At 40.1% G+C, this 24,881-nt stretch overlaps 1 protein-coding gene across 1 annotated transcript in view; it reads right to left on the reverse strand.

Moving 5' to 3' along the window:
- Positions 1-24,881, reverse strand: part of Col25a1 (collagen type XXV alpha 1 chain) — a 373,933-nt gene that overhangs the window by 64,194 nt on the left and 284,858 nt on the right. Inside the window, exons 13-17 of the mRNA XM_035451853.1 lie at positions 14,542-14,595; positions 12,435-12,461; positions 10,536-10,580; positions 3,718-3,750; positions 3,281-3,316 (exon numbers count right to left, since the gene is read on the reverse strand). Coding sequence (XP_035307744.1) covers positions 3,281-3,316; positions 3,718-3,750; positions 10,536-10,580; positions 12,435-12,461; positions 14,542-14,595 — 195 coding nt within the window. The remainder of the gene's footprint in view (positions 1-3,280; positions 3,317-3,717; positions 3,751-10,535; positions 10,581-12,434; positions 12,462-14,541; positions 14,596-24,881) is intronic.

Genomic DNA, 24,881 nt, shown 5'->3' on the forward strand with positions numbered 1-24,881 from the left:
GACTTTTACCTTTCCAAGTTTGTATTTACTTCCTGCTCATAGCAACATAATGTTACCCTTATGGAGCATTTTTTTCACATTTTCAGTAAGACATTTCTTTCTGTAGAAGTCTTTATCTTTATGTTGTGGAAAGCTTACCTTTCAACTAAGAGAAACGATTTTAGTTGACTTGGTCATCCATGTCTATGCCATGGCTCAGAAGCCTCTTAGGAACACAGTTAATGTGTTAGACATGAGTCATAATTAAGAGTCAGCTTGTTATTTTATTCAGAGTCCTCATTCAAGAGTTTTAACTACACACAGCCACATTATATTTTTAATTTTACTATTTTTCCTTTCCAACTCTCCATTCTCCAGTCTGAGAGAGTCCTGCACCTGGGATTCTGTTAGAATACCCTGGGTATCCACAGAGCTCATTGACCGAAGTCCCTTCAGATGGGGAATCAAGTGATTTCCTCCTTCAAAGTTAGAATGGATACTTTTAGGCTAGGAAGGCAAGACCTATGTGGTGAAACACAATTCACACTTTACAAGTCTATAGGGTCTCTACCAGCCTACGTGCTACTCTTCTGCTGAAGCTACAGGAGAAAAACCTGATAAAATGAATCTCCCCTACAATGTCACCCTAGATGAGCCCTGGAGATGATCTCAGGTGGAAGGCTCATCACTCGGCTTGTGCCAGGTTGTACTTTCCTGAGTAGAACCCTAAATTCAGGAACTATGTGACAATGAACACCACAGCACTGCTCTGCAATGGTGCCAAAAATATCATGAATGATATCCAGGACTGACTGTATACCCAGGTTAGTTTGTCATTTTTGCCTCAAAGCAGCAAACATAGAAATGATCTGTTTTCAGTGTTAGGGGCATTATTATGAAAATCTGATGCTAGACATAGGAAGTCATAGAATGGTAGGAAGGTGAGATTGTGTCAGGGGGTAGAATCTGAACTAAATATTAATAAAAAGGATGTTGTTTGCTTCAGGCCATCTATCAACCTAGATGAAAGCTCCTTTTGATGTCACTGAAATCTATTTTTTGATTAAAACACAAAGAAAATCCAGTGTCCCTGCCTGCAAACTGTAAATGTCCAGAATTAATGTGTTATCTTTATAAATAATTATAATGCAATATTATGCCAAGAAACTGAAGGCCAGTTTGGTACTTGTACTATGGAAACAGTGGTGCCTACAGAAAATTACTGAGATTTGTCTTGGCTTGTGTTTTAGAGATATTTTGCAGGTGCACACCCCTGCTGTGTTTTAAAAAAGATTGTCTGTCTATCTATCTATCTATCTATCTATCTATCTATCTATCATCTATATATCTATTTATTCGTGTGTGTGTGTGTGTGTGTGTGTGTGTGTGTGTGTGTGTGTGTGTGTGTTGTGTGTGTAAAACTCAGAGGACAACTTGCAGGATTCATTTTTCTTTTTCCACCATGTAGGTTCCGGGATCAAACTTGGGCCATCAGTGTTGGCAGCAATCACCTTTCCCTGCTGAGCCATCTCACTAGCCCTCTCCTTCCTTTGACTCAGACTCTTGTTATGTAAGGCAGGTGGGTGTTGAATGCCAGGTCTTCTAGCTGCAGTTTTCTGAGTGCTGAGTTAGAGGCACATTCCACCAAGCCTGGTCCTTCTGACATTTCTTCGAGCAAATCACAAATTTGGAGTGCAATTTAAGAAAAATCTTTAAATTTTTAGACTAGGGAATCCAAAAATTACATAATCTGAGAAAGATCAGTTGCTTTTTCAAAATGGGTCTCTGTTATTAGTAATTCCACATTTCTTTTGAAAAGGCCAGAGAGGGCTTCCTGCTATGATGTCCACGATAAAGCCTGTCTAGGGGAACAAAAAGATTAGCAGGTTCAGCTATTTACCTTGTCAGTGCCCATTGTATAAGAGAAAAAAAATCACATATGCTGACAAGTTTGACTTTGTCAAAGAAAAAGTCAGCATGAGGGGAAAGGCTGGACATGTTTGTAGAAAGCTGTCACCACTGAATGGGGCCACAGAAAGCACACTGTGACACCTGAGGTTCCTTCCCAAAAGGTATTTGGAATATTTCACTAAAACACACTGAAGAGTAACCTATATGATTGACTGTATACATCTGTTACCAGCAAAGAGCTTCCAGGGTTGTTGCCCTAGATAAACTGAGAAGCAGAGGAAGAGGGTGATTACTACAACCCATTTCTTTAAAATATTTTTGTGTGGATTCTTGGGTTAAACTGGGAACTGAAGACTAAGAGATTAATCAGAACAGAAAGAGTTGAAGAGCTGTGCTGGGCTCTCATCTCACCTGGAGCTGAGCTGATTAATCAATACTGAGACTTTCAGTTTCAAGAGGAAAATAGTTATTAAATTAGAGAAATGTTAAAAGAATATGCAAACCCTCTCAGAAGCTACTTCCATCCCAAGTGCTTAAATAAAAGCTTTCTTGATGACATCAAGAACACAGACCATCAGCAACCTCTCAACTTCAGGTTCCAAACTACCGATTATCTCTCTGTCTCTGCTAATGAGATATGTTCTATGTCCTAATTCATATTCTGCCTATAACATCAGCTACCACTGGACAAAGGAAAGGGCATAGTTCTAAGGAATTGGATCCTGTGGAATTCACATTTTCTTGTTATCTACAAGAAACTGTAGGTAGAGTTTGGCTGGAGTGGGCATTGAGACCCAGGTGCTCAGTCGAGAAACTGCTAACATTTGTTTCCTGCCTCAGACTCAAATGAAAAATGAGTATAAACATTCAGTGAAGAAGCACAAATGATAAATTTAATGTATCCACAGCTCAGTTAGTGAAAGTGGTATGGATTAGAGTCGCTAATTGAAATTTGGTTCTTTAAATGAACTGAGTTTCCATAAGGCAACTTTCATGACACAGGTTAGAGTCATATCCAAGTTAGCAGGAAAGCATTGGCAAATGAATGGAGGTAGAGGTATATTTTAAAAGAACTGTCCATCATTTTCCATTGAGACTGTTTGGTATATAGTTATTTCTTCTCATGAAATGCATGCAAGGCAACTAGCTGGCATTCCAGTTCAGCTGAGATTGGTTAGTTTCAAACAGCTGGGTGCATATATACAGAGTTTGTTTTCATACTTTGCTATGCTCAGCATCAAAACCTTTTAAAATGGAAAGCAACCAGTAACATTATGTCCAGCATGGAAACTGGACCACTGTGCAACAAATGTTTCTATATTAGATGACAACGATATGAAATACTGATCATGGAGAGACGTGAAGAACATACCTAAGACAGAGATATTACCTTTTGTCCTGGACGGCCAGATTCCCCAGGTTCTCCCTGGTCAAAGAAAACCAAAGATGAAAAGAGAAGTCTTACAGGAAATTCTGAAAATCACTACGCTTTTGGGCAGTGTTACAGTAATGACCCACCTGTCTACTTGATTACACTATTTTGTGCACGTCATTTTCTTACTCTCCACTACATTACACATATGGAAACTGCTATATGTCTAGAACTCACATATAAATACATTGTTGTTTTGTAAACAAGGAAACATGGAAGAGAAAATAGGCTCTCCTACTAAGTCTGCCAGGGATTTCCCTGTTGTGCTTGGAAGATGTTGCCAGAGAACTGGACCAGAGCTGTAACCATCAATATTGATAAAGCAAAAAGACATGAGTGACTCAAAGTCAAAATCACTATTCCCCTGGCACAAACATGTTCAAGGTTATAGTTACCTTAATTCCTGCAGCAGATGATCCAGGGTCACCCTACAATGAAACCCAGGAGATTATGCCACAAGTACTGGGAAAACAATGCAAACACCTAGGTGGCCATTACCCAAATGGTTACTCAGAGGTTTTCTCTGTGTGACCAACAGGACTAACTGTGCCCCACAGGGCTTTGTAATCAATAGGTCCAGACATTATGTGATAACAGCATGTAAGAGAAACTATGCCCTGCCTAAAATCATGGGTTTACTTTGAATATAAAACATGGAAAGACTCTATTTCTTGAAATAATTAAAAATATACAAATATCAAGTTATTTCCTTAATAGGATGCTAAAGTATATATTCTGAAGCAATGAATTATAAGTTAGGCATTTGAAACTTTTGGTTTTCTTAGCTTCTGGGATTTATTAATGTCACTGGCTGTTTACAGGGAGTTCCTGCCCTTCTGGGTCTTTGGAAGGTCAAGGTTCAACAGATGAAGTCAAAAGGTTAATGATGGTTGAGTTGCAAAAGCCATGCTGCAGATCAGTTTGTCGCCATCATGAGGCATGAGCATGCCTTTTCCTGCTTTACCCTCATTGCACTGTAACTCAAGTCACTGTCAAGTCACAGCATGATGAATGACTTGTGGGACTACATGAAGGAGATAAGAAAGTCTTGAGATAGAATCTGACTTTTAACTGTATAAAGAGATTAAGAGATTGTCTGTTCTAGAGGCATTTTTTGGTGACCATGGTGCAGGAGTACAGATTTAGGGTACCCCAAATTTCACAAAGCAGTTTCATGAAGCTTTATGATTTTTACAGAACAAAGGTAAGTTTAAAATACATTGGTGGGTACATCAGAGAGGTGGTTACAGTTAGATGGGGGAGCTTTTCTAAAGGCCTTAGGTGCTATCTGATGACATTCTTAGCTTTGGGGTTGGTGGAAGGCTGTGTTCGGCTAAGTTAATAGGTTCCAAAAGGTTTTTATCTGTAGGTCACAGATATTAATTCTGACATAGAGGTGAGTAAGAGATGAGGGGGGCGGGGGATCTGGCTTTTTAGAAGACTATGTTTGTCCAGATTTCACGAAGGATGACTCTGCTCCTAGAAACACAACCATCCTAAGGACAGGACCAATACAGACAGGAGCATGGAGAAGAGGTGAGACTGTTACTTGTTTGAAGGACAAAGAAAAGGAGGGGACGGAGCCATTTGTGACTATCAGGAAAATTGAAGGAGGGAGGCCAGAGTTGAGATTCCCTAAGCTCTGTCATCTGTACAAATACTCAAACATCTCCAGGGCTCTGTTCACTTGTTTTAGAGTCCAGAAGCTGCTCGTCAATCTCTTTTAGAGACAGACACACGGACAGACAGAGGCCTCAGGCCCCTGTGCACTGACCGGACAAGGCCCCTTTCCTCGGTTCTACAAACATCTTCCCACGATGGCACTTCTCCAGCTTTAGGCCTTGGTTTACATGGCTTTGTCTCAAGGAACATTCACCAGTTCACCTTTACACATGGCCCACTGTGAGCACATCCTGCTACTGTGTAGCTGTGTGCTTTATTTGTGTCAGGCACAGCTTGTGTTGTGATTGCTGTTGGTGTTGCCTGCATATCTGTCTGTCTTGTCAGCAGACAGACAGACACATGGGAACAGATTCTGCATCCCAACCACAGTCTATGCTTAACACAAACACATGGTGAATGAGTGAACGATTGTCTAAAAAACAGTGTTTTTAGTCTGGTCAGCAGTCAAGGATCAAAATGAAAAGAGGCCTTTAGGAAGGGGCTTAGGAAAGAGAAGGAAATAGTAAATTTAGTTTGTTGAGGGAAGAAGCACACATGTGAATTTCTTTGACATCTGTAATTGCCATTACCCAAGGAAAAATTAAGATGTGGCTAAACAAAGAAGTGAACTCTAAATATTGTATGAACGAATTTTCTCTTCTCAACCATCAACATTCAAATGAGTTCCAAATGAGGGGAGGAATAAATGTGGTGAGGAAAATAATACTTGTTTCTATTTCTACTAAGCTAAGTCTGGGAGCCATCAACATTAATGAACCAGTTTGCAGTATTTTGGATAACATGACCTTTGTATTCATAAAAAAATATTTGACTTCGAGAAGCTCCTTTTGTCTTGTTTATACCTTAAACTCTCATGCAGGGAAGGCATTGCTACTTCCATTTAATGGATAAGGAAATTGAAGAAGTAGTTATAAGTGAGGTGGATTATGAGATTCCTCATATTCTTATTATTAGAATAAGAAAAGGATTATTGGCTTATATCATTTAACAATGGGCTCAAAAGGCTAGAGAAAAATGTATAAATTAAAGGTAGTTAATACAAGAAAGAGTGTTGGGCTAACCTACTATATGAAAATGCAGACTAGATTTTGTCCTCAGAGAAAGTAGATGGGAAGGAAGGTCTGACATGTGAAGGGCTGGTTTACTTGTGGAAATATGAGAGGTTTCATTTGATAGTCAACTCATAATTGTATCTTCTCTTTTAAAAGATTCACAACTGTGAAATCTCCAGGAATTTCTATAACTTTTAAGAACAAGACAACTGTTAGAAGGGATAATGTTCCAAGCAGTTGAAATAAAGCAGGGGATGTTTCTAACCCTATCCCCAAAGTGCTAGTGAACACAGGATTACAGTAGGAAACAGCCTTCCAGCTAGGGCTTATGTATATGCCCAGCTTCAGTAGTCAGTCGGGTAAACCACAGATGGAGAAGTTCTGTGAGATAAATGCACTTGACTTTGCTGTTTTGTTGTTTTGGCTTTTTTTTTTTTTTTCAAGACAAGATCTCACTCACTACGTGGACCAGGCTGGCCTCGAACTCACAGAGATCCATCTGCTTCTGCCGCCTAAGGGCTAGGACTAAAGGCACATGTCACCACATCTGGCAATTTTACTGTTTTTCCACTTTTGGTCAAGCACTGGTTTTGTATGTGACTGTTTTCAAATGCAGTACTCAGCAACTAATTAAAATGAATATATTAATAAAGACAGAATAAGCAAATGCAGATTATGGAAACCTGCCTTTCAATGAAAATATGAAGTTGTTCAAGATTTTTTTAAGAAAAGGTTTTCCAAACAGTATTTATTACTAGTAACAATGTTCTAGAAACCTGGATTAGACTGGGACTAGAACACATTGGCACCATATAGTTTTTGGGTTGACTTTGGGGACAAAGGGTAGAAGTTTATGGCTTAAAGGTGATGTTCTTGGTGTCAACTGATAAAGGGTGAAGCTGTGATTGTTAGTTTTGTCAACTTGGCAGTATAGAATGACCTGGGAAAGGAGTTTCAATGAGGAATTGTTTCATTAGGTAGGATTTTCTTCATTGGGTTGAGGTAGCAAGACCCACCCTGAATGTGGGTCTATTTCATGGGCTAGGCCTTGGACTAGTACAAGCTTGCACACACTGATTAACTGCTCTCTGCTCTCAACTGCACATGGAATGTGACCAGCTGCTTCCTGACTTGACCTCCCCACAACGAGGGGTTATAACTTCAAACTGTGAGCCAAATAAACCCCATCTTCCTTACTTTTTGTAAGGGGATTTTGTTGCACTAACTAGACAAGAAACTAGGCAGTATCCTAGTATCCTATGGGTTTGTGTTTGCTTGTTCATCTTCTAGTGCACTCGGAACACATTAGAGTAAAGAACAGTATGCATTAGGAACAGAATTACAGGATGTATTTCAAGTGTACAGGCGATGACCTAAGCAGATTGGGAGACTACAGAGCTTCCCTAGGAAATGACTTGTAAATCCAAGCTTCAAAGGATTGAAGACCGAACAAAGCTAGAAGCTGGAGATGTGGAGCAGGGAGGGGGGCAGGGTGGGACAGGCAGAAAGCAGGCATCTAAACAAAGAATGGCATATGGGCAGGATTGGAGAGGACCAGGTGGGGGCTGTCCTGAAGTGCCCCGGACACAGTCCTCCGGGCATGGTTTTTAAGACAGGTTGGTTGGTAAGTGCAAATACATACAACACGCCTTGTGAAAGGTCACATGCTGGAGTTCAAGATGTTAAATAAGAAGGCGATGCGTGCATAGGAACAGAGGCCATGGGAAAAAGAAGGCAAGGGACAGGCAAAACCTGCCACTAGAGTGGAGGTGGAGCTCTTGACTTGGCAGATAACACCACACGGGGTACAGCAGTGTGGTCCATTTAGTGAGCTGTACAGACACCCACTTGCAATGGATAAGAAATGTATTTCAACATTTGTTGTTGAAATTAACACTCCAAAGACTAGGACACAAAACTTCCATAGTAACTTTACATGTGATTGAAATCAGTCTTTGGCAAGTTAGTCTTAAGCTGACTGTACCATTTTGCTGGCCACAGAGAAGCCCTGCCCAGTCAGTGGTTTTATAGTTCCCAGTATTTCCAGATGACCAGCCTGGAAAGCCCCAGATTGCTTTACCATCCGAATGTGCTGAGTTGGATCAAAAGGAAAAAAAATCCATTAAAGTGAATCAGTCAATGACGTAATTTACTACATCAATAGCAGAAAAAAAGCTTATTTTTTTTTTATTTTACCCCTCAAAGTTGGAAAGTGATGAATGAGTTTCACATACTGAAGACAAAGGCCACAAGAAAAGTGCTTCCAACATGCTGGAAACAAATTATATGACAGGAGCAGGAAATGTTTAAAAAACACATCAAAAATTATATTCCAATCACTACATTCTTGGGATGAACGCTGTGGGTCAGATTACATATTATACATGTTACAGATTGCTATTTACGATCCCCTGTTTAGACCTATTGAAAGTTTATAGAAATGATTTCCGCTTTAACTGAGGCATTTCTTATACTTAATTTCAGCTGAGCAATAAAACTTTTTGATAAAAAAAAGAAAAGAAAAGAAAAACAACCATGTCATTGATTTCAATGCCCACATGGTAGAAAACGTTAGTATTTATTGCGAGTTTATGATGTGTGAGTCAGTATGGTAACTGATTTGCATTATGTATAAAGTAAAAACAACATTCCTTTGAGACACTTGGGTCCTTTCAAGGAAAAGCATTGTTTTACTGTTACAAAATTAAATTTCAAAACCTGTGTGAGTAAAGACACAATTAGTGGCCTATGTTCCAAAAATGAAGAACAAAACAACAACAAAAAAACCTCTGAGGCATAAAATGCTCTATTTAAATTCACAAAGGTACAGTTCAAATTTTATATATTTTGTTGTTTGAAGAAGCTGCCTTCTGTGTACAGTATTTCCTTTGTTTTAAGCAAAGGTTGGCTACTGTGCTGGATATTTGCAAGATTGGGCCAAACATAGCTTTTATATTTTTAAATAGTTAAAAAATAATCAAAATAATAATATTAAAAAATACATGAAAACCACATAATCTCAAAATCACAATGCCCAGAAATAAAATTGATTTTGAACATGGCCCTACTCATTTTTCTTTTTGCATGTTGTCTGTAGCTGAATTCTGCTACAGTAACAGAACCATGGAGTTGTGTTGGAGACTATGTGGCCCACAAAGTCTAAAATATTAATTTATAGAACAAATTGGCTTTTCTCTGCTTTTAGACAAGAGATGAAAACTAAACAAACCATCATCTGGGTTCACATCCCTAAGGGTTCAAACCCTGTCCTGAGAGGAGTCAGGAGCATCTATAGCCTTATCTGCAATAAATACTTCCATGTTGTATCTGACTACAGCTCGATATTTATACTTGGAAGATAAAAAGATGCTCCTCCAGCAATGGTTCTGAAATGGGGATGCTAAGGGTAGCTGATAGAACATAGATCCATCTGCCAGCTCCACAGTGAAGAAGAATCCGGTCCACACTGTCAACAGTGCTGAGGCCAAGACACACCCTGGTCTACAAAGAACTGAAAATCTACCCTAAATTCAAACTGTTTCTCAAATACAAACAAATTGCTACTTAGTGACATTAATTTGTTGCTACCCCTATGCCATATTTGTGTTAATATTTATGAGATGGAGGCAGATAAGTTTCTATATATTTTATGAGCATGTTTTTATGACTAACCATTATCCATCTGTACAGTCATAATTTTCAAGTTTTCAAAATGGAACAGTCTCCCTCTCAGCTGTAAGCCCCAGTGAATAATCCTCTCGTTCATCAGTTATCTCACTTGGTTTGCACTAGAATCCATCTGCTTTGATTCTATACTCAGCTTCTAAAACAGTTTTCTTTTCAAATCTGAACACTTTGCATAGATGGAGGGAAATATCCTTTTGATGTCATAATGTCATGATATCAGGGAGGTCAAAATACAAACTTGAGCAAACACCATAATGACAGACTGTGGGACAAGAGAGGATGCACACAGACCAGGGAAGAATATGCTGTAAATGCTGATGAGTGTTCCAAAGACCGAGGAGGGGGAAGACCGAATGCAAAGGCCAAGCGAGGTACCCAGAGTTCCAGACGTAAGCACTGCAATCAAGTGCTATTAACTCAAGACTAAACATTCAAATTTTATCCTCACTCACCAACATACTCCTAAAACTAGGATAGAACAAATCACTCCAGGGACTCCCCTTCTAGGTCTCTGGTGGCACAGTGCCATGTGAGTTAGTGTGTTTATTGCTTGAGAGAGCTATTGTTGGAAATTTACTTATTTTCTAGAAATTTTGGCAAACCAAATTACTTTCAGAATATTTGAGTTTATGGGTAGGATGTGGAATAATCACTTTTTATAAGTCAAGCATTGAACTGTTTTCTAACTTGGGAGGCTTCCCTGATGCTGTCTCCCAAAGCTCCCAACTTGATACACATTCTAGAATACTCTTGCTCAGGCACATACGCTTCCATGTTTCACAAGACTGTACCTTTTCACCTGCATCACCTTTGGGGCCATTCTCTCCAGCATCTCCCTGAGAAGAGGACAAAGTGAAACACTTAGATGTGTTGGTGACTTGAAGCAAAGACCATTCTCCAGTGAATTCTCCTTTAGACACTTTTGTTACAAACCACTGTACATGGTCACAGAGCCAGCACACGTCTACTCGATCAGCTGACTGATGCCAATACAGTTACTTTCATTCCAGAACATGGCTGAGCACTGTTAAACCCCACAGCATTAACACAAAGCAGTGACTTACCTGTCATCCTTCTCATGGCTGATGTGGACACCAAGCTATCCTTCTGCAGTCTCATTTCCCCCTCTGTTAGTTTCCCATAGCAGGGCTCTCCTAACACTTCCCACAGTATGCCGTGGCACTTCTGTTTGCTATTTCTGTGCCCTTCTTCGTGTTGTGCAAGCCTGCCCTTTTCCTCTACTAGCTGAATAAATTGTAATTCAAGCCAACCAAGGCTCCAGGGCTTCCAAGTGAATGCCGGGACCTCCAAAGCCTAAAGACTGAGTATTTATCTAATTGGGGCTCCATAGCCAACATTCAGAAAAATGAATTTTTATTGGAAATTTTCACTTCTAAATGACAGTAAACTGAGTTAGGGGAACGTGTGCTTCATTGGTTCCTTCTCTATTCCTCTAGTGACGTCTCTTTTCTACCCACAAGGCAGTGCAAAGGGGAAGAGTTTTCATTTTATCTCTGTGCTTTGCTCCACTAAACTCTGAATTCTTTCACTTAAGCCTTGTAGCTTGTTAGAGAGGAAATGTCATGGCCTTCAAATAAACATGAACTCAACCTGCTCAGGCTCCTGTCTACAATGGACCAGGAGAGCAGCAGCCACCTGATGAACCGGAGATGGGTGCTGGCGTTGCTCTTCCTCCCTCTTCACCTTCTACATGACACAGTTATTTGGTGACTGAATCACATGGACCAATGAATGCCCCAAAGTGTCTGCTTTAGGGTATGTAGTCTAAGGCACTGTTGATAGATGACTTCCTCACATGCTTTTTAGAAATTGGCTTGAAAACCCCTTTAAAACACCAATCGCTTGTTGGGAAACCTGGCTCAGAGGGCTCAGAGTAGTTGTGAAGTAAAGAGCTTGACTTCCCTTCATGAATGGCCTTTTAAGCCCTGTTTTGCTCTTCCAACTTAATATTGCCTTCTTCCTGCCTTAGAAAGCTAAGAAACACAGTTAAATTGAGGACTGCTTTCCCTATCTTTTGATGGATTCTTCTGCAAGCAGGGTTATGATGTTTATCAGAAAGGCTGTCTAGGTAGCACTCCACTCAGAGACACATCCAAACACCACTGCACTTAGCAGAGGGAACCCGGGTTTAAACAGTGCCATACACAATAGGAGTCTGAAAACATTAAGACAGGCATGCAAGGAGTACAGGAGGCATTTATTAGGGATTAACATGCAACCCCGTCTCTTTTCTGGTTTTGATGGAGATTCTTTGTGGGGTCACTTTTAGACAATCACTGCAGGTAAACATCTGTATCCCTTTTGACCTTTGACTCAGAGTCTCCAGCAGCAGCAGAGACAGCTGTGGGTGTTTAGGAAGGCATCGGAATGGCATTATTAAGTATGCAGAGTGGGATTTTTTACAGAGCTAGGGGTTTCTGGAAGACATTGTAAAGCCTGGCATGAAGTGTTTGCCTGTCTCCCCTTCCTTCTAACCCCAATCTCAAAATTTACACCGAAGATAAAGCCACATTTTCTGTTTTCACTATTTGACAGTCTGCAAGACAGGCAGATGGACACTTATTACCTCCTCCCCAATCTCCACTTGCACTATCTGTCCATCCATCTGGTTCAGTTTGGGTGTAGCTCGGGAGAAGGGAGCATGATAAACAAAGCAGAACCATTCTTACCTTTTCTCCTTCTTTTCCAGGTTCCCCCTAAGCACAGAAACAGAGATTGAGAGATATTAATGAAGAGCCAATAAAGCAGTAGCAAACAAAGCAGATCCTGAACACACACTGAATGCACCAGGTGAATTACAAAGGGCAGCATCTATTTTGGCTTCGGTTTCTGTATGAAAACAAGTTGCAAAAGTATCCAGAAGAATTGGGTACACACACCAATACCAACTTGGATCTATAAGGATAATGGTATGTGCAGTGCATAAGAAGGTCACCTAGGAATGGACATTAAGCAGGGGACACAGTATGGCAACTAGATATCCATCTAAACTCAGAGTCAATAAGGTGGGTTAGCATGTCCTTCCTTAAACTGTCTACTAAAGCATGCCCTGATGCCTGGGTTATTTCAGCGATGACCCCTGGTACAGTTCTGAATTCCTTGGACATGATCACAAACCCTCAATGCAGCACTTGGCATCCTTGACAAGATCATCCATTCTGGAACTGGTAGGAACCCATGTATTGCAGACCAAGATACCAGAATGGAGCAGTCTCGGTGAGTAAGGTTCCTACTAGAAATGGTGACCAAGAAAACACAAGGCTTAAAATATGAAACTGTTCTCTGAAGAGAACTGCATCTCTCCCTTTCTCTAGCAAAGGGCAGGGGACAGAGAGCAGACATTCTAAAGTACATACACCTTATGATGAAATTTCCTGATGGGAAGCTTGAATAGGCATTGCTGTGAGAGCAGACTGCTTAAAATGTTTTAAGGAAATTATTGTGAGGAAAAAGAAAACCAAAGTAAAAGAACCCATCTACAAGTCAGTTTGGAGACAAGGTTATTTCATTCTCTGGAAACCAACTTGTTGGTTTGGTTTTCTGCATTTCTGGTGACCTTCACTACTCAACGTCTATCCTGATGGCTGCATTGCCGGGCAACACAGGAACAGTACTGTGAATACCCATCCGGAATTAACTCCTACAATTGAGCTTTTTAGTGAAGTGCAAGAAAGAGAAGAAGACAGAAGAGGGCTGGAATCCCAGGAAGAATATTTTCTTTCTTCTCCTCCACAACAAAAAAAAAAAAAAAAAGAAAAAAAAGGCAGGTCCATGAATTTTAGGTTTGTCCGAAGCGAAGCACCTAAATAGCAGCATGCCATGTAAAATCAGTTGACAGACATCTGTGGGTACAGGCTCACACCAGCACAGCTGATGGGATTAGACATCAGTTTTGTACTTCAAGGGGTGTTCACTCATCAAAGGATTTGGGATTTGTCTGCCTGCTTGGTTTAAACTAAACTGTCACCAATCTTTTTTGATTTAACAGAGTCATTTGTTCTTCAAGGAACCAAGAAAACAAGCAATCCAAAAAATATCCTCATTACATTTTTTCCCTATTTAGTAATTCAAAATATATCCACTTTTAAATTCTAAACACACCACATCTTTATTCTGTTCTTTGTCTGACTATCTGGCCATGTTGTATAGAAGCTGAAGGTGGCCAAATCTTGAGAAAAAGCCGTCATGGCTGTGTGAACATCATCTGTAGCAGGGCTTGCTAACATGCACATTTGAGACAGCATGAACATGACCTATGTTTTCACAACTGACTAAGGGGTAAAATGTCAGTAGTTATTTTGAGGGGTTTCTTATGCTATTTGGTTATCCCCCAAGAGATATTTCTTTAAAATTATCTTATAGGTGTTTTTCTTGCATGTATGTCTGTGTGCCATGTGTGTGCCTGAAGTCACACACAGGGTACCGGATCCTCTGGGACTGGAGTTACTTACGGAAGGTCATGAGCTGCCATGTGGGTACCAAGAATTGAACTCTAGTCCTCTGCAGCAAGAGCACCAGGCGCTCTTAACTGCTGAGCCATTTTCCCAGCCCCACAAGAAGGATTTTAGACAATCATCTCCTATTTCTTTTTTTGCATGCCTAATGCTAATGACATTGTAAGCATAATTTAGTCATTACTGACAAAGTTTTATGGCTGCATAATATACCACTGACAAAATTTCTACCCAACTACAACCAGAAAAATAACAAACTGACAGCTTAAAAGTTTGTAGAAACCATGCAGTGACAACTGTCCTTGGCTTTATCTGTACCAACCTTTGGTCCTGGTAGTCCACTTTGCCCTGCTTCTCCAGGTGATCCAGGCTCACCCTCAAAATAGAAAGTATACATTACTAAGCAAAACAAACCAAGCTAGCACACTACAGAGATGAGAGGAGTTGGCCATCTTAGAATGTGCTAGAAAAAGAAAAAGTAACTATTAAAATAATTGGTTCCAAATTTTTATATGCTTGAGAACAAAGTATTTAACTGGGTTAATTTTCTTTGTGTAGTCTTTTCATCATCAAGAAAGCTAATATAGTTCTGGGAATTATACAATTAGTATTTGTTGAAAGAATAAAGGTCAATTGGCAATGATAAACTCTCTTTGTGGAGAACTTTAAAGTGATCTATTAGCTCATTAAATAAATACTAAATCATTAGATTTTTTTACTAAACTTAAAGTAACATTTACAGATGTCCATTTTGAAAATACATATCCTTGAACACCTACCTAGTCTGCTAAAAGACATTCAATAAAAAAGCAAAAATTAAAAAAGACTTTCAACAAATGCTTTTATAATGGTGTTGTGAAAATAATTAAAACAATCAGACTTACCCCCTCATGGTCACACTAAATGACAAGCCTTTATGAGAAAGGAAATATCTGCTGGTCTAGAAAATGCCCCATTTCAGGAGGATGGTGGTATACACTATCCTTTCTGAACCAGTGATTATTTTCCAAAGAAGGAAACAAAAATGAAACAGAAACAATAATAAAAATCCAACCCCTGTGAAGTGCCCAGAAGCTAAAGACACCTTGTGTCCTTATGATGTTCCTATGTGGCTCATACTCCCATCAGAACTTCATTTCCACCTGTGAAACATTCCCAGTGTCCTTCACCATGGGACTGACTTCTAGACAGCTTCTTTGCACGGAGAAAGGTAAAGTTGCTTCTTAGTTGATTTCTTAAAGACAGTGTTTAAGAGCAGTTTTGGGTTCACTGCAAATTTGAAGACTGTTTGCCAAGTAACCTGGGGTCATTTTTGTGTGTGTGTGTGTGTGTGTGTTTTTCAGGTTTAAAAACCATGTACATTAATATTTCTGTTACCACATTTTATTTATCTCATTGTATGTGTTTGTGCATGCATGTGTACATATGCAAATGCATGCATGCACAAGCCACAGTACCCGCTACAAGTCAGAGGACAACTTGAGGGAATTGGATCTCTCCTCCTATTATGTGAGTTCCGGGTATCAAACTCAGGTCCTCAGGCTTGGTGGCAGGCACCCTTACCTGGCGAACCTTCTGAGAGGCCATTAAGTAGTATTTCTTAACTGCCACAATCTTACATTCATTAACTCAATTTTTACAACCTTCTGTGAGGCAAGTTTTATTTTTTATCTCCTTTATGGGTATATAAGTTAGGGGACAAAGAAATTAGCACTGTCTAGATTTATAGAAAATAGTCAAGATTTGTACTAGCCTGACCTAAGAGACAGACAGACAGAGACGTGCGCGCGCGCACGCACACACACACACACCCACACCCACACACCCACACACACACCCACACACACACCCACACCCACCCACACACACCCACACACACACACACCCAGAGAGAGAGAGAGAGTGAGAGAGAGAGATTTATATTCTCTCTTATCATGTAATTCATATATCCTATCTATAGTGGCTTTCCAGAGGCATAGAAACCCGAGGTAAATATAACCTACAGAAATTGTGTGTAGCACCAGATAATCCAGGCCTGAGTCTTTTTCCTGGCAGAAAACATTTTTCTTGTTCTGGAGTGTAACTGCTAAAGTCTTGACCTGCTGTGAGAAACTCTGCTTATTTTGTTTCCTGCATAAAGTCACTTTTTAACTGTAACTCTTCCACTGTCCTTGGTAAGATGACAAAACAGGTGACTTCCAATAATGAAGGCCATTATTGGAAAGTTTTGATACACCATTTGGACATAACAAAGGGCAAGAACTTGGAAACAGAATCCACCCTGAACAAGGACCATCATTTACTATGCAAACGGAAAAGAGCTACCGAGTCTGCCATCAAAGATCTGGCGGCAGGATGCTCTAGTGTCATAACTCATGATGTGGTGTGCAGAAGACGCTGCAGGGAACAATGTAAACTCTGTCTGACTTTCAAAGAATAACCATGGTAGCTAGAGACATTTCAGCAAAACATGGGTGAAGCCCCAGATCCGGGAAAACTCATGCTGAGATTTGAAGAGGGGAAAAAGAATATTGTTTAGGTGGCTGTGTAATGTTTTCCTCAATATATGAACCCCAAGGGACTAAAAGTTGGACTCTGTCTCTCTCACTCCTGTTCACATTGCTAAAAAGAACCATCAACAGAAGACAAAACTAAGAAACAGGACTCATAACGTCCCTCTGCGGGAATTACTTTCATGCTGTCCCGTCTCCATAGTCTTTTAACTTAGTTACACACAGCCAAGCAGCTATCAGCATGTCCCATAGTGTAACGTCATGAGTTTTTGTGACCATGCCACTGGATTTGTTTCTACTGGGCGCTCATGAGTGTCTTGAGTGGTTCGGTAGGTCTCCATCATAGTCAGGTGTGACCGACCTTTTACTCAATTCTGCACTGCTGTATAGTCATGTTGTTTAAAATAAGTCTTTCTAGAAATACAGCTATATTTTCCTGACAAGTTCTTTGCTTGCTGGGGGGAAAAAAGTCCCTGGATTTATTTTGTAGCCACTGGTCAAATTTTAAGGCATCAACTGTGTGCTTCTAAATGGCTTTCTAAACGGTTTCTGAGTTTTCTTTGCATTTTAAAATTTTGCTTTTTATGTGTATGAGTGTTTGCATGTATGTACTTAAGCACCATGTCAGTGCCTGTGCCCACAGAGGCCAGAAGAGGGTGCTAGATCCCTTGGACCTGAGTAACAGGTGGTTGTGAACCCCCATTCCCCCTCAAACATATGGGTGTTGGGAAGCTAACTTCAAAAGCATCAAGTGCTCTTGACTGCTGAGCCATCTCTCCAGCGCCCCCTTTTTTCCTGTGTGTGTGTGTGTGTGTGTGTGTAATAGTCTCAAGGTTATTGGACAGCTTACCATCCACTTAATATTTCTCAACACCGTGGACAGTAATAAAGTAAAACAGCAGGGGGCATCTAACTGAAAGGGCTATCTCTACTGTAGTGGAAATTTTTAGGTGATCCCTGGACTATCACTCACTTCCATATTTAAACTGCAGGGAGGCTGGACTAACTTTTCAGGGTGGCTGGTTACTTCCATTTCATTTTACACCAAATTCTATTGAGAATGCTAATATAGGAGATCACTCAAGGCTCTTACAGCCATATCAGCTATGCTCCTTGACTGTAGGGACGGATCTCAAGGGTTAGAAGGGGATCTGTTTTCTCACAGAGATGAGTGCTGGTGGCAAACTAGTCATTTAGCTGGAATAGCGTTCACCACTGCCTCAACAGTGGGTTCCCAGTCTATCAGTGGGAACTGAAAATGGGTCATAGCTTTGAATTTTTAGAATAATGCAATTTCACATTCATCATGTTATAACTGTTGTTTCTTTTCAGGACTGCACTGTTTTCATCCAACTAGGAAAAAAAAATTCAAGGAACAAAGATCTAGTATTAGATGGAATGGGTGGTGGGTCCAACATGGCCTTGGCCTCTGGAACTGCAAATGGTAGTGGTGTGTGTGTGTGTGTGTGTGTGTGTGTGTGTGTGTAAGGCTAAAACCAAAGATATTCAGAGTGGGCTAGTAAGTGTCTGAGGGTCAAAGAAGGGCAAAGAGGCAGCTGTGAGGCTAGAGTCCAAGTCACCTCATGCCCAGTCTTGCTTGTGTCTAAAAACTCATTCAATTTCAATGTTTCTTTTTAGTATTAAGCATTGGATTAGCATTAGGGAAGTATCCACTGGCTCCAAATATTTCTTCTTAAGGTCTAAGACACAAGGCAGATCTCTGAACTTCTGCAGAACTCAACACATCTTCTCTAGAGTGTGGGGCTGGAATCATTGCTCCCTTGTTCCGTGTAAGATTTAGCATTACTATTATCATTTGTTGTCAGACCACAGATGTTACCTAGTGGATCTTTATTCTTCACAGACTAGATTGCATTTTGCGTCTAACCCAAATTCCCAGGCTCTGGAGTCCAAGCCTGGCTGTTCTAGTTCTGATGTTTGCACATGTTAGCCCTGATTTCCTAAACTAAGATGGGTTGGCTAGTTCCTCATCCTTAGTCTCCATCAGCTGTCTCCCCCAGGCCCTGGGGAGGTCTGAACTGAGCACTGGGGTGCCTGGGGAGGGGTCCTTGTCACAGGCACAGTCTGTCTTGGTCTCTCTGGCTTCTCATTTCTCCCTCTTCTACCTCACCTTCCTCCTCCCTCCCAGACCATGCTGGGAATTCAGCGTCAGTGTGGATCAGTCCATAACATTTCTAGCTTCTACTTGACACCCAACACCTGTTATTTTCATTTGCATTTTCTGGAGGCAAAGAAAGCTTTAGACCATGATGAAAGAAAAACCATAAACCTCATCCTGGACAATTAGATTTGGTTATGCATCAGAGGACTGGGCATCCCTGTGGGGGAGTTTTGTCTTGTTTATTCCATCAGTAAACTTCTCCCATCAAATTAGAGACTCTGTCCTCTTTGGCAATATGCTATTAATTAGTAGAAAAGCAGACAGGTATGCCAGCCAGGAATTAAATTCAAATATGCTGCTTTGGATCATTTGTTGACATGGCCCTTAAGCTGATTGAAATAATAACTAAAGTAAACCTAGCAAGCTTAAGGGAGAAAATGATAAATGTCTAAAAATTACAAATATGCAAAAATGTATAGTAAGTCACAGTGAACGAATAAATCTCAGCACGAGCTAGTTTTGGAAGAAGAAGTCAGCTCATCAATACCTTAGAGTCCTATGCTGATAATTCAGAGAGGCATGTATGCAAAACAATCTGGAAAGCAGTACGAGCAAGCAAAGGGATCAGTGTTTAGGAGGTCACCCAACATGGCTGGATTTCATTTATCTGGGTACAATTTACATACAAGAGAGGCATTGTTGCCTTGAGCATATTAATGCACTTTGAAAATTCAGCTGGGAGTACATGCACTGAGAGCTCCCTCTTCCTCTTCCCTGCTGTCTCTCCCTCCCCACCTGCAGTTCTCACTGGAAAGACCCTGGGTGATTACAAACCAATGGCCTGACTGTGAGCTCTGCAGGCTCTGACGCTGGTGTTTGCCTGCAGCTACTCCATTGCTTCCCCACACTTGGGAGTGTGGGGCTTGGGAAGAGACCAGTGCAGTGTTGCCCAAGCAAGGTACAGGGGCCATCAAGAGCTGCAGCTGATGAGGCAGGGGCAGGGACAGCCCTCCTGCTCTTATGACCCCAGGGTCAGCTCTCTCACCTGCTACAGGCAGCAACAGCATATGGCAGATGACAGGCGGGCAGCACCAGATCACCCATGCTCTCAGCACCCCTGCCAATAGGGTCAGCTCCACTGTGCTGCCCAGGCGAGGTGCAAGGTCCACTTTCCTGAGTGCTGCAGCCGGTGAGGGAGGGTCAGCTCTCTCACCCACCACATGTGACAGGGGCAGGGGGAGGGCATCTTTCCTTCATAAAGTGCTGTTCTTAAATAAACACATATCTGCATATCATTTGAGCGCTATGTTGTTCTCCTTGAAAGAGACTCTAATTATTAACAGAAAACTGAAGTAGTATGTTCAACTGGGAAACATTCTAAAGGTCACTGGAGAAGTGAGAAGTTCTTCTTACTGCACCTGCATTTGGAGCACTCTGAGGTTTCTGAATCCTGGAGGCAAATCATGACGCAACTTGAGGAACACAGATTTTTTAAATAGGAAATTTTACCCTTTCCTTCCACTATTTTCTCTGACTGATCTTTGAAACCCATCTTACAATTTCTATTTGACAAGTTGGGAGGCTGAGGTTTCTACAAATTCAAAGTCTAAAGTCACACTAATACTGAGTGTATGGTTTATATCAATTTAATGTCCACACTCTTGGCCTTAATTATGTGATGGGGCAGACCGCCTAGCTTTGAAGTTCTGTCCCGCTAATGACACCTGTGTGACAATGAGAAGACTATTTACTGTTTCAAAGCCCCAGTGTCCTCTTTTATAACTCATTTAATCACAGTACCTGCACTTTATAGGACTGCTATGCGGACTCTGAGCTGATATACAGTCAACACTTAAAGCCATGCCTGAAGTTAATAGGTGATGAATAATTTCAATGATTATACAATTTCTGTTCTGACCAGAGAACAAAGAGAACAAAGTGTTGAAAGAAATGAAGGCTCTTATAAATTAACAACAGGGATGCTGTTCCACATCAGGGTGATGGTTACCAGCCCCTTGGCATCTGGCCTGGTGTAAAACAAAAGAAACCTGCTAAGATTGTCACCATAATTTCACAACAGCTCTATTTTTTTTTAATAAAAATTTCAAAATGAATCTATTATTCATAGATAAGAACCAATGATTCAAGAATATGTTTTGTGATTGATTTAATGGCAAAGAATTTGGAGGAAAAATTGTCCATGATAAATAGGAAACACACAGTCTTTAAATACTGTGTTTTAGACACAGAATTCTAAGACCAAATTTGTCTATAACTTACCCTGTCCATACTGCAATACAGTAACAGTTTCTCTTTCCCTTGTCAAAGCCTGTGAGATGTTAATTATCCCCTAAAAGCTACATGAGGGCAATACTCTCCATCCTTTTCTACCAGGCCAGGCTGCCCTGTGTCTCTCTGCCATGGTACCTAACAGCATGGCAAATTAACAGACTTTGGGATATTGTTTCGGTCACTTTCTGTGTTCCACCATCCTGGGAATTTCATGATGGAAGACATAGCTTTAATCTTAGAGCTTGTGGCACCTAGCACTTGTAAGTGCTGAGTAACTCAATGACTGAAGAAATCAGTAAGTGAATCAACAGGCAAAAAAAAAATTTTTAAGGGAAATTTTAAGAAGGGGTTTTTCCCAAATTATATGTGCAATTTAATCAGCTCTAGTGAGTCATTATTTCTGTGCTCTCTTCTATAAAATACACTCCTTTTAAATTGAGATGTCAGGTAAGTGTGCTTCATGATGGCACAATTCATTCAGATATATTAGGCTAGTTACTCTGTTTTGAAAAACAGACTGTGGGGAGTCCCCTGGCCCCGCCAATCAATTCCTCAACTGCTTATTCTCCTTTGTTCCAATGTTTTCATCTGTGATGCTGACAGCTAGCATTCAATTCTGGAGTAACATGCTTATATGAAGTGGAGGGGGATCAATGGTTTGGAAGAAAATATCACTCCATAGCAAATAAGCTTTATGTTTTCCTCTAAAGGGATTTAAAATTAATTTTATAAAAGATGGGGCTATCTTTAGTTTCATTTAACAAGTTGAACTGAATGAGAAGTCAATTCAAGAGTAGAGTTGGCAGTATATGGAATGTTTGAGACCCCATAAAGCACACCAAAGGATGTAGTGACCTTATGGAAGAATGAGTAATGGTTAAATGAAGATGCTAACAAGAAAGGATGAGTGTTACCATGGTAACGATAGGACCATTGGTCTTAGGTTCTTAGGATTCTAATTTACATAATATCTAATTTAAGAAGACAGGAAATGTAATAAATGTAATTTAATTCCCACTGTTAACCAACGAAAGGTGTAAATTATTGTAAGATAATTTCCATGAACCATTAACTAATCTGAGATCAGAAGTCAGCCATTTCTTTTTCTTACTGTTTTTACTTACTGGACAACATGGCAGAAACTCACCATTAAAATAGTTCACTGGCAAGTTCTCTGTAGAAAACTTTTAGGCTGTAGCAAATAGAGCTACAATATATGAAATCCTTCAAGAATTTAATTCAAAGTTGGGGGTGTGCTGGAGACGGAATCTTAGCTGCACACATGCCAGGCACATGCTTATTGCTGACCTACCTTTTCAGGCCTCATTTTCTACTTTTAAAAAGATTGAAACAAGACAGACATTGTGTTTAATGGTTATGCTGACTGAATCAAGCACAAAATATTGGGTTCACAGTGTGGTTTAATTGTGTAGACTTGAGTCAGTGGCTTGACCTTTGCAAGCCTAGAAGCTTCAATTTATCTGCTTTCTAAATATACTTACAATAAAAAATGCCATTAGAAGTATTTTGTGAAGACGAATGTCAGCTAAGAACTATGAGGCTCCTGGGTAAGAGATGAAACAGCATTCCAAATACCACGGCTACAAGCTAATGAAAATTTAATGTCACTTAAAAACCACACAGCTATCTGGGGTAGATTCATAGATGACACATTGGTCTCATTTTTTACATTATGTTTTAAATGTAGAAAATATGATCTAGAATAGCTTTTGAAAACTACAGTGGCCAAGATCATCTATATTCTTTTTGCTTTTGCAAGAATCCTTATGACTCAGAACTCTGAAAAATCCTAGCTTTCGTAGCAAAAATAATTTGCTTTTAATCATGAAAACAGTTGACTCTTTTCTAGTGAGAAATAGAAAAGGATTTCGGCTGAGATACTCATATGCTGGGCCTTTTTATGTTCAAGTTCACTTATATGTTACCAGATTTCTTTTTCCACGGCATTTGCACTAATTGCTACTCAAATACATTATTTTGGTGATGGGTTTACTGTGCTTGATCCAAGTAAGGTAAACATGTGAAGGAAATGAAATAAGGGATTTAAAATAACACCTATTGTGAGTTTAGATTTTGAAAGAACTAATGTCCAAATATTCTGATGAAACTAGAAAATTCCATCAATTCTGCCAAATGCTTCTTCAGTTTAACAATGATACTTTAAGTAGCCTACACTTCTCCAGAGAGCACTTCTCCAGGAGCAGGGTTTAGCTGAGTCCATGGGTTGCATTGCCTGGGTGCAGGTCAAGCATATCACACAAGTAAAATGTTCATTATAGTTTTAACCAACAGAACCTATACATGAGAATTATAAAACTTATTTTATGTTTAATGTAACCAGTAGCAACCATTCATATTTGTGGTAGGGTTTTGCATGGCATCTGACCTGTTTTGGCTCCTGGAAACCAGTGCAAAGTATGGGAAACCAGCTTTCAGAGTTGGGAACTAAGGATGGTAGAAACTTGTGGAATGGGCAGTGTGACATGGATGACATTTTGGAACCTTTGTCTTTAGGGGACTTGGAGATAAATTCACACCATCCTTTCTTTTGTAGATAGAACTACACCTTTAGACCAGAGAGGAAAGGATTCTTCAAAGAACACAGGCTGTCACCTCCAGAGTTAGAGACATTAACTAGTAGTGACTACACTTTTGAAGTGGTATGTGATATGTCCCTTTTCCTATACCCACGGTCCTAACATTTTACTATTCATTCTATACTGGGTGGAGGTGGGTTGGGGAGGCCACAGAGTGAGATTCTAGCTTCCACCGTAACCCTGTACATTAATTTTAATCCTATGTTAACTTAAATAGGTTCTTCTCTATGCTTGAGTTGAACGGCTGAGACCCCCAAAACATGTTGTTATAACTATAGATATTGATCATCTATAAATAACATTGACTTTAGTTACCTTGTCTAGTAAGCATGATAAGGTATTTTTTTTTTTTACCAGAGCCATAAAAATGTTGCATAGCATGCCCAGACAAAAACACGGAACATTCTCTTTCAGGCTAGGAGCTACCGTTCCTCTTGCTGCACTACCCTACCCCCCTTTTCACAGAAGGCTACTTAACAGGCTGATGCCAGAACGATCCAGGTTAAACTTTCATACCATGTCATTGCTGTGAAAGTCTTTTAAATCAGTACAATATAAACAATTGGAAGACCATGACATAAATGCACCTAACTTAGTCTTCATCAGTAACTGCAGTACATGTGGGCATTACAAATCTTACTTTATGCGCCACACCACTTGCACTGAACCTGGCCCTGAAGAGTCACCCACTGGGTACTAAGTGCATTGCTCCTTTCATACCACACTGCAGCCTTCAATGGGCACTGACCTGTATCCATCTGAATATATTGAGATTATCATTAGCATTATTGAAAATAAGTAACAGATACATGGCAGAAGAAGTAAATAAACATACAGGCTGCCAATCAAAGTGGTCAATATTTAAAATATGATAAATGTAAAACTAAGCCATCATCAAGTTTACTTACCAATTTTGTCAGCCTGAATGGCTTGAAAATGGTGTGGTAGGAAATAAAATGTATTCTTAAAATGGTTGTGTTTTTTTATACAACACAACAGAAAACCATTTCTTTCTGTGTAGTTATTTTCCAAATTTCTGATGGTTTAGAACTCACACCCTCCCTTAACAATAGATAGAGAATGATTTTCTAGGCGTCAAAAACTGCTACTTTGGGAA

Source organism: Cricetulus griseus (assembly GCF_003668045.3).
Source record: "Cricetulus griseus strain 17A/GY chromosome 1 unlocalized genomic scaffold, alternate assembly CriGri-PICRH-1.0 chr1_0, whole genome shotgun sequence".
NCBI classification, from domain to species: domain Eukaryota; kingdom Metazoa; phylum Chordata; class Mammalia; order Rodentia; family Cricetidae; genus Cricetulus; species Cricetulus griseus.